Below are 11203 nucleotides of genomic sequence, written 5' to 3'. Positions count from 1 at the left end.
CTTTTATTTTTCCAGCTTGAAACATGAAGTTTTGATTGAACAGCAAACGTATAATAGCGGACTAATTTCGCCAGTACTTCCTATTAAGAAAATTTATTGTATTTGCACTTTAACGGGCTTTTTAACGGGCGTCACGAACAGGAACTACTCATTTTATTAAATTTTTCTATGAATTAGAAAAACATAAGCTATAAAAAATTCGAAATTGGCTACATTAACAGCGAAAAACCCTCGAGTATTTCTCCTCGATTGATTCGGAATAAAACTTTATGGTTTTGATCAACGAATAAGCTTTTGTCTTTTGAATAAAGTTCAGAAGAGTTCAAATCTATATAAATCACTCCATGTTTTCAGTATTCAAGGAATTCTTATAACAGTTCTCTGAACAGGTGAACCGTAAAATACACGCACTTGTGCGCACCCTACAGGTGCAGCATTTCAAGGCAGACTAAACAGCGGTCTCCAAAAAAAGACTGGCTGTCCTGAGAATTTCCCAAGTTCTTTCCAGATGTCGCGCAAATCAAACCAAGAACCATTGTTTTAACACGTATTTTAAGCTTAGACTCCCGTAGAGTTAGGAATAAACAAGATGAAAACGATATAAACAGCTATACCTTGAAGCAAAGTGAATTTTGATGACCAATTAAATAGTCCCTTCTAATTCTGTACTTCTTCCTACAGTTGAATTAACTTAAAAAAAAAATTAAAAAAATCATGAAAGATTTGATTGCGCCTCTTCCGCTGTTGCGCATACAATCGGTATAAAGGGACTGTGAAATTCGGTCTTGGAGAAACACACAAATTCCATTGCATTCAGTAATATTTTTACTAAACTGAAAAAAAAAAAAAAATTTCTTAATCACACGTTTCAACAACGTTTGTTCGGTCGCTCTGAACTCCGATAGATTGACAATAAATTTCACAGTATGTTTTAATTCAATTTAATTGTTCTTGTTGAAGATGTCTCGATAAAGGTAAACAATACTAAATTCCAAAACACTTTAATTTCGTTTCATGCATTATTAAGACACATGCAGTCCACCGCGTTTGTGTGAATGGCGACACGATTTCGAAATGAAAATCTATTTTCCTTTCCTTACTGCAGCGTTTGTGTTTAATATTGCAGTATCTCGAACAATTGCTTTAAATGAAAGTTATCCGTCTCGTCCCTTTCTGATAACCCGTAATCATCGCCGGCTAAAAGGTTTCACTTTCAAGACATTTCACTCCTCTAGTCAGCTGTCTTGCACTTTACAATGTCAAAGAAACCCTCGATGTGTTTCATCAAATTTTCGCAAAGCTTCAAGTACTGACGGAACTGAAGGAATTTGTGAATTAAACGAGAAGCAAGTATTGTTGCCTAACGAAGAGAAAGAACTCGAATACGACGAAGAAACGGTTTATACCCAATTTTACGACATGAAGGTAAGAAGAAGCGTTTTTTTAGAAAAAATAAAACAATGTTCACAGGTACACTCGAAGTATAAAAAAGGTCAACTGCTTTTTTAACCATTTCAGTATATTGATTTAATGTTTAACGCCGAATTGCAGCTAGACAAATTTAAGAGTTACCCAGCAAACTCGCGGTACCATGTTCTCTATTAAATTTATTTAGTAAAGGTCATTTGAATTCAATATGAATTTATTCATTTCTACATCAGATTAATAAATAGTTGGCCAAAAAAATCGCGTCAAAATCTTTTCCAAAATTTGTGTTTTATCTTAAACATAAAATATTTAGTAAGGTAAGCTTAAAAAACATTTTAACAGTAACAGTTTGGTATAAACAAAACCGTCACCTGGATACCATAGATTTCTAATTACAATAGTAGCTTATAGAATACAATGCGAAATAGATCCAGAAAATTTCAGTATTCTGATTGGCAAAAAAGGTTAAAGTTGGTAAATTAAAATTAAGTCAATAACTTTAATAGGTTCATTCTAAATATTCATTCTAACAATAGTAAACGCTTCGGTGATGTTTAAAAAACAATACAAACTAAATTAAGTTATACCCAAGGAGCAGTGTGCATGGGTTTACTTTGGTTGAGGATCTCTCTTTGGAAGAGAATTTTTAAAGAACAGCAGCTTTTAAATCATTTAATTCTGTAATTTAGTTACACTTTTACTCTTTTTACCTTTTTAATATTTTATCTCGTATTTCTTGTATTTTTATTCGTAATATTTCATAGATTATCCATAGTTTTAATATTCGTATTGTTCTGTGTATTTTTATATTTAATTGTAAATAATTATTGAGGGCCACTGGTTTGTTAGTGTTTTTATGCTATTTTAGTTCTACCCTTGTTAAATAAAGACTTACAAATTATTATAAAAATTATTATAAAAATTGTATTATTTCACAAAATAGTTTCTGTTAAGTGCAGAAAGTCCGTTATAAGCACTTGTTTGAGAGTTGATTGTATTTTGATTTATAGGTTTGATTTTCTTCACCCAGTATATTAGGCTTGTTCTCTAAACAAAAGGTATAAATGTATTGATAGAGCCGGACACATAACAACCCTTGGCTAGCTTGGCTGGCTTTTTTTATGAATCTTATTTTTAAAGGCAGTAAGGAGAAATCAACTTTACACAATATAACGACTAAATTATTTATAGTATTTTCAGTATTTTATTATATTATATGTTATTTTATTTTGAATTTACTTAAGGGCTTTGAAACCTATTTCATTTTTTTCACTATTCATGTATTTATTTTTTTCGGTTTCCTTAGCCAAACATGCTACAGGCCTAACACGCCTCATAAGATCGAGGGTAAATAAAGTTTTCATTTCATTTTATTTACAACATTATTAATTTCAACCAAATTTTCCTTACTTCTTTCATTTGTCTATAGCACGACTGCCAGTTGACCGGTTGCATGAATGCAGAATCATGCTCGTTTAACGAAATATCGAAAGTCTTCAATTGCAAGCGTAAGTAATACAACATTCTTCGTGCATCACGTAAATGGCCGTTTTTATGCTAGAGACGATTAAGTCGTCTAGACGTCTTTAACGTCTAAGGCGTTAAAGGCGTCTGGTATAAAAACGGAACGCATAAAAAATAAAAAAAGTCTGGGTTCTACACTCGGAGGACACTGGAGACGAATACGTTAAAGCCATCAGACGTTAAAGGCGTCTGTCTTATTTACCGTTTTTATACTAGTTAACGCCGTCCCGTTTTTATGCTAGACGCCTTTAACGTCTGAGACGTTAAAGCTGCTGGTTAAGAGCGTCGTCGTTATTTTCCAGTAACATACTTGCGTCTATATACATGCGAACTCTGAAATTCTATTCTCGACTGACGGTTTACGCTTTTTGCTGCCGTCAATCATCTTAGCAGACCTCTCGGGAAACAGAAATTCACTTCTTTCGGGTCAAAAGGTCAAGACTGTCAGTTGTGATTGGTAGATTTCGAACTAATTGCTCTCTGAGATTGCCTGCCAAGTTCAGTCAAACTTATTCGATTCTTGTGAGAAATGAAGTGTTAATTAACCTTGTAAATTGGTGCATGAAAATCTCCAAGGTTTAGTGCATTTAAGAGGGCCACAAATATATCAATTGAAAAAACTATTACGTGTCACCCTCGTAAAATAAAGTTTTGATTGATTGAAACGATCGATTGATTGATTGATTGGTTCTTTGTTTTGTTGTTTGAAATAAACCCCGTTTTTGTTACTGAGTTTTTCCGCGCGCAAAGAACAGGGAAAGAACGAAGTCGAACTCGTGACCATTGTTATTTTTAGCTGATAACAAGATTAAAGAACCTATTGCCAAAAGATATAGGAAGAACGGAGAAATACCATACGAGTTTGTACATTTATACGTAACCTAAGTCAATCGTTACCATTTTTTTTCTCAGCAAAGAGAAACTGTGCTGAGCTGTACAAATCTGGTGAAAGAATCAGCGGTGTTTATTCAATCGACCCTGATGGTTCAGGTGCCTTTGATGTGTTCTGTGACCAAACAACAGCCGGTGGGGGGTGGACAGTGTTCCAAAAGAGACTGGACGGCTCCGTTGATTTTTACCGCGACTGGACCGACTACAAGAGTGGATTTGGCAACTTGAATGGGGAGTTTTGGCTTGGGTTAGACAAGATACACCGCCTAACCCAAAGTGAAAATGGCAAACTTCGAGTGGATCTAAAAGACTGGGAAGGAGATACTAGATTTGCTGAGTACGACTCGTTTGCAATCGGCGATGAGGCATCTAAATACAGTCTGAGTCTTGGATCATATTCAGGTACCTCATTAGTTTTAGAATCAATTAACAGTAAGTTTTTTATCTTGGTGTTCTTCTTGCTTTCTTGTGTAACTTATATGTGTTAAGTTTTGAAAAAACTTTCATTGTGTGTACTTAGTACAAATGGTGGGTTAATGTGACTTGAAAATCGCAATAACTTTTTACTTAAACAGCCTCAAACTTTCAACCACAGCAGATCTCCTTATGACAACATTACGGGCCTCTGAAATGTAAAAGAAACTTTCTAAAACAATAAAGTAATTGAGACACTAATATGTTGCCTTTCAGTTTAAATACAAATTAAGCTTTATTTTTAATTTCTCGTCATTTTAGTACTAAAGATGGCATGCGCACAAAATTCCAAAATGCCAATTTCTCTCCTACAGTGCATCATGGTAGTTCAAGATGAGTTTACGCGTGTTTTATGAAAAGTTCGTTTTACACATAAAACGGTTGGATGCTTTTGGATGTCCTTGTTTGACAGTAAAGAAGCGACATTAAACGTACGTATGTAGGTACGTAAGCAGGACGGACAATCACGTGACAAACACAATTTTTGAGCTTATGGGTTTCCGAATTTTCTGAGGTATGGCGCTTCACTTGCGCGCGACTTTGGCACCCGCGGGAGCTCCGCAAGTAGTTTGTATTTTAGATAGAATCCAGCAAGTTGAACATTATTGATGAAATTTACCACGCATTAGTCGGCTTAAAGTAAAAAAATGCGATCTTCCGAGCTGTCGCTCGTGGTGCGCGCGCGATTTCGCACTTATTTTCCATGTAATACCTAAAAAAATTCTCCGCGTTATAAAATAAATTTAAAAATAAATCAAACATTTTTTTTCATGATACACACTATTATAAATCATAGAAATTAAAATGTCCAATGAACACTTTGCAGTGAAAATACTAGCCTAACGGCTCGTGGTTCCACTTGCGTTTTGAACATTTTATGACATCATCATTTATATGCGTACACCATAGAAAAATTTGATCTCCCCAACAGGGCGCTTATTGCATTTTCTAGTATTTTCGTTGTGCTATAACAAATTGCTTAATAACTGGCTAATGGGGAAACCAATTAATTTTGTTTCCCTCGGCTCTCAATGTTCGGCTCCGCCACCGGAAACATTGAGATTCTCGGGAAAACTATTACCCTTACCCTTACCCATTGAGACCCTCAGGTAGAGGGTGGATGCCACCCTCTTCGAGCTTTTTTTTGCAATAAAAAGGGGTTTACTCTTTGTTGCTGAAACTTTCGTTGGCAGTTCATTCACCATTTGCGAAAAGTTTGATATGTCAAATATGCGTCCATGAGTTTTGACGTAAGCAGGCTTCGCCAAATATCGTCATTTTTGACATAATTATTTAATTTTTCCAGTTGTTTTTTTAAACAAATTATGCGATTTGTATAATTTTACATTGAATTAGCATTCTTCCTTGATTTGTATGAATTCCCGTTATTTTCTGTTTTTCTAATACAATTGTGAAATCCAAGATGGCGGGTACACGATTTTGGCTCTAATGACGCCATATGACGTTGGTTGACGTCGCAGCCAACAAAAAATACGCATTCATGTAGAGCAAGCTAAAGACTCTGTATAACTCTGCATGTACGTTTGAGGGTTTACTGTTCCCTCGGGAGCAGTCGTTAAGTGAACGGCGAGTTTAGCATACTATTTGCGACAGTCCCTTTCACGCTCGCTAATAAGAGATGGAGGTATGCGACCGCGCTTTGGTGAGTTGTAAACGGAAATGGAAAGGGCGAGGGAGGGTGGGAAAAGAAAAAGCACGGTAGCATAGAGAGGCAAGTGCGAAAGGAATAAACAACAGGTCTCGGCCACAACAGCTCAGATCCTTACGCGAACTGGGCCGAAATGAGATGCAGGGCTCTTATTTATACTCGCTCTTGTAAGGGACTGGCGCGAATAGCATACTATTCGCGACAGTCCCTTTCACGCTCGCTAATAAGAGATGGAGATATGCTCCCGCGCCCAGAAGTCCGCGCATTACATGGCCGAAAACCAGATGACCCAAAAAATCGCCAATACTCAAACCCAAAGACCCAAGACTCAAACCAGAAAAATCCTACCCAGCAACCCATAACTGAAGACGAAAGACCAGGAAGACACTAACCAATCTGTAGCTGACAAGGTCTTAACTGAAAGTGATGAATGATCATCGCAGTGAATTTCCAATTTAAGCAATTGGAATAAAGAAGCCTGAAAAAATTCAGGGCTTCAAAAATTCTGGTCTTAACTAGGTTCCAGGGGCTAAAGTTCGCTATCCACGGCCTATGGCTGAGCACTTTTTCACACAAACAAACCACACAACAACTGAGGCTAGACTGCCTTCCCTTGGGTGGCAGCACTCGAAGTACTTAAAATCCAGGATAAATAAGATGGCATAGGACAAAAAGATTTGGCGCTGGAAAATACACGAGAAAACCCACCCAAGGGATGGCAGCCTGAGCGTCAGTAATCCGACTAGGGCATTAGGCACCCTTTCAGGCTACCATGGGAAGAAAGGAAAAGAAAATGGAAAGCACAGCACAAACCCGGTGTTTGCGAGGCGAAGCACGCTGACTAAATAAATTAAAGGCGTGCAAAAGGAAAGCACTGCACAAACCCGATGTTTGTGACTGAAGCGACGCACAAACTTAGCAAATAAACGTGTGCATAAGGAAAGCACTGCACAAACCCGATGTTTACGAGGCGAAGCACACCAACATAACAGATAAACGTGTGCAAAAGGGAAGCACTGCACAAACCCGTTGTTTGCGAGGCGAAGCACACCAACATAACAGATAAACGTGTGCAACAGCGAAGCACTGCACAAACCCGATGTTTGCGAGGCGAAGCACACTAACATAACAAATAAACCGAACAAAAGTGTGCAAAAAGTGATGGGAGCCGAATGACAGGAAAAGCACTTCAATCACAAACCCGGAGTTTGCGAGGCGAAGCACGCATAAAATAAACATTTACAACAGTACAAGCGTGCAAACTTAAGCAAGGGAACCGAGGAAAAAATGCTGCACAAACGAGAGATTTGTGAGGCAAATATGACACATAACTGGGGAACACGTGGTAGGAAAAAACAAGCCAGTAAATGAATAAAACAGATAAATACACGACGCTACTTTACCAGATAGTGCCGGACTTGGGACTGGATAGCTGCAGAAGTGTAAAGGCGTCGAAGAAATGCTTAAGCTTGAAAGACAGCGGCCAAAACGGAGTTTGAAAATTTGCTATTACAACAAATCAGGTAACAGAAGCGAAGGATTCTTACGCGAACTGGGCCGAAATGAGATGCAGGGCTCTTATTTATACTCGCTCTTGTAAGGGACTGGGGCGAATAGTTTAAATATACAACTTGACTGATTTTTTTTAATAAAGTAACTAAACCTTTTCGCTTTTTAGGATCTGCCAGTGATTCTCTTTCTACCATACATAATGGTAAACCGTTTTCGACAAAAGATCTGGATAATGACAGCTCGGGTGGTAACTGTGCTGTGTCCTATAAAGGAGCCTGGTGGTACGCGTCCTGTCATCACTCCAACCTGAACGGTCTGTATCATCACGGACAGCACTCGTCAACTGCTGATGGTGTCAACTGGAGTCACTGGAAAGGATATCACTACTCCCTTAAACAAGTTGGGATGAAGATCAGACCAGTTAACTTTTAAAGCTTTGCTGTTATCGTTACGTCTTGCACCTGAGGAACCCATTAGTTGTCAGGTTTACACATGTTGTCCGTGACTGAAAACCGTTCCTTTAAAATGTTGAATCTGGCCTCCAGGGTCTAGCTATGGTGTGAGTTTAACGTTGTTATGGTTGCAACCAATATAGTAACTACTAACTTTCTTCCGTTTTAAACCGTAGATAAATAACTTTTGTTGAAAATCCATTTCTTTCAATGCATGTTGTAGACATCATAACACTTTTTCAATAGAATGTTTTAATTTCTACAATAAATAAGATGCAAGCTATTTACGAAACAGAAACTACCAGGAGTGAAAGTGTCAGCTGAAGACAGTCTCACAACGCTTCATTAGTGCATCATTTGGAAGTCTGGTGTTCGACTTGATTAACAGTTCTAACTTGTTGCCACCACAGTTAACGTACGTCACGGTACCTGAAAATCAGTTTGTGTACAATGTTCAAGTGAAGCAAATCTAAGAGCCTTAAGGGCCCATTACAGTATCTCGTTGCCAAGCTACGCGGTTGCCACGCAAGTGCAATTTTATTTCCGGTTTTCTCGCATTCGTGATTCAGCTTAGCGGCAAAATTTTACGCGAGTTTAGTTCCCTTTCGGTTAGAATCATATTTCAATGACGGAAATTTGTTCTGCAGTAAAAGCAAACTGGGTAAATTGAAATAAAAAAAAGTTTGTCATACTAAATGATTGCAAAACATATACGAAGCCTGAAGCAAGTATCCGAAACCGCCGAAATATTTTAAAAGTAGTGCCGATGCATTAGAAAACATGCGAACGTGCGGCGCTGCCGTATTTTCATCAGTTTCCCCTTCAGCTCACTGAAGAAATCTGTGAAAGCTACTGGCAAAAATTAAAGCACTGTCACTAGAACTAAACGAAGCTCAGAAAAAAAAACAGCGATTCATTTCGTTCGCGAAACGAAGGTAAGATAATTTTTATGCAGTTCAACCGCAGAAATATAGGAATGAACCCGATTTATCTGCCGTAAATTGCTTGCAGAAACTGCTGATTATGATCCGTACAGCAGTCTAACCACATGACAAATTCAGTAAGGTACAAAACTGCGAAAACTAAACTATATAAAACACCTGTATAAAAACATTTCAGCTTACAAACGTTAACTATTTATTCAACCGAACAAAGAATTGTAGCCTCCTTGACAAAACATAATTACGCCGTTTACGGTAATTCGCAAATTACAAGCCGACAATAAAGAAACTCACACTAAACTCTTTTAATACTTACGAACGCCTTTGTTTACATTTGTCTTAGCCTCTGCAGTTAGTTGAGCGACAGTAAACGTTGTTAAAGCTGTCCGAATACAAGCAAGAAGTTAAGTTTGCCGGGTCGAAAAATTATAGTTTTTGAAGCGTACGTGAGCGGGGGGAAAGCCAACTTAGTGCAGCAATGTCAATTACGATGATTTCAACCAATCAGTCACCATATAATTTTACTTCCGGTACGGACGAAAATGCGAGTTTTTCTCAGAAGGAAAAAAACGTACCTTCTGTTTTTTGCAGTAAATCGAAAGAAAATACATTTTTCTTTAAACGTAAGCATGCGTTTTTGGAAAATCAAAACAACATTAAAGTTGTGTTCAAAAACGTGGTCAAAAGAACACATTTTCTTTACTTATTGTTCAAGTTTTTGTGCTAACGGAAAACGCATGCTTACATTTTTTAAGATAAACGTACTGATTGACATAATACTACAAACTATGAATGAGACCGTAAGTTTCTTGCGTAAAACTCAGTTTTTTGTTCTGGGTCACGTGACATTAGACGTGCACCGATGACGTCATCAACTGACTTGCAGTCGCACTCTAAAACTCCTGTCTAAATTTGGTTCAATAAAAGCAAAGATATATCAAGTTACAGCCAATTGAAATCTCCCTAGCAACGACCCCAAAAGATACTGTAATGGGCCCTTAACGGTTTATGGCTGGAGGTATCAAGGGGTTTGAAAACCGGTTTTTACCTCTTGTTATGATCTTATGAAGCGCAATATTATTTTTAGAGCTGAGTAATTTCAGCTTATGATCAATTGTTTATAATTTTGTAGCTATCGTGAGAATCGCCTGATTTAACGGCCCGATAGCCCGTACAGAATATTCTTTTATCTAGTCTGAGATTTTCTCCGCGATTGCGTCTCGGCTGCCTGGGGCGGTCCACTGTTTTCCGCGCACCCTCCCTCCCTCTCGTCGTCCCGGCCGGCGCCGCGGTCGCTCCCGTCGTCGCGCCCCGGCCGTGTCCCGTCCCCCGGCGGCCCTCCGGCGTCCCGGCGTCGGCTCTCGGCGGTCGGGCTGCCTCGGTGTCGTGGCGGTGTTCGCTCGTTCGCGTGTCGCGTGCGCTGGTGTCTCGCGCGTGTCGTCTCGTCGTCTTCTGTGGGTTCCGTCTCTCGGCTCTCGGGCCGTGTGTGCGGGGGTCCTCCGCGCCGGTCGGGTCCCCTCGTTCTCCGCGCCTCCTCCCCTCCTCCCCCCCCCTGGTTCTCTATTTTCTGAATTGTAGGTATGTTGGTTTCCTTTGGTAAAGTTTTGGGTGAATTGATGGAACAAACGTCTTTCCTCCTTGTTGAGTCCTGAACGAAAGGATTTTGAAGCAAATACTAAGATTACCGTAAAACATCCAACGGTATCGTAGCGCCATCTATACACCACTTTCGTAATGGCGGCCAATTTATTTATTCTTTTATATGTATGTTAATTAGCCCTACTGGCCTCGTCCGCATGTGAAAAATTCAAAAGAATTTTTACTCTAAAACGAGGCCAATTGGGCTAATTAACATACATATAAAAGAATAAATAAATTGGCCGCCATTATGAAAGTGGTGTACATATACACGCACCTGTACACACCCTACAGGAGCAGCATCACAAGGCAAACTAAACAACGGTCTCCGCTATTTCTGTAGATGTTGCAAAAAAAAAAGACTGGCTGTCCTGAGACTTTCTCTAGTACTTTCCAGGTGTCGCGCAAATCCAACCAAGAACCATTGTTTTAATAACACGTATTTTAGCTTAGACACCCGTGGAGTCATGTATAAATAAGATGAAAACGATAAAAACAGTTATAGCCTTGAAGCAAAGTGAATTTTGATGACCAATTAAATAGTCCCTTCTAATTCTGAACTTCTTCCTACAGTTGAATTAACTTAAAAATAATCATGCAAGATTTGATTGCCCCTCTTCCGCTGTTGCGCATACAATTGGTATAAAGGAACTGTGAAATTCGGTCTTCGAGAA

At 38.7% G+C, this 11203-nt stretch overlaps 1 protein-coding gene across 1 annotated transcript; it reads left to right on the top strand.

The window, feature by feature from the left end:
* The first annotated feature begins 1063 nt into the window (after nt 1-1063).
* On the top strand, nt 1064-8112 carry LOC144644791 (ficolin-2-like). The gene is made up of 4 exons (XM_078504335.1): nt 1064-1425; nt 2858-2936; nt 3865-4245; nt 7665-8112. Exons 1-4 carry the CDS (start codon nt 1075-1077, stop codon nt 7928-7930), a joined length of 1077 nt encoding a protein of 358 aa, XP_078360461.1. The 5' UTR covers nt 1064-1074; the 3' UTR covers nt 7931-8112.
* Nucleotides 8113-11203: the final 3091 nt, after the last annotated feature.

This window comes from Oculina patagonica, chromosome 2 (genome assembly GCF_052425735.1).
Source record: "Oculina patagonica isolate OP01 chromosome 2, crgOcupat, whole genome shotgun sequence".
Lineage (NCBI taxonomy): Eukaryota > Metazoa > Cnidaria > Anthozoa > Scleractinia > Oculinidae > Oculina > Oculina patagonica.
Note: the sequence above shows the minus strand (reverse complement) of the source record. Positions and strands in the feature narration are given on the sequence as shown.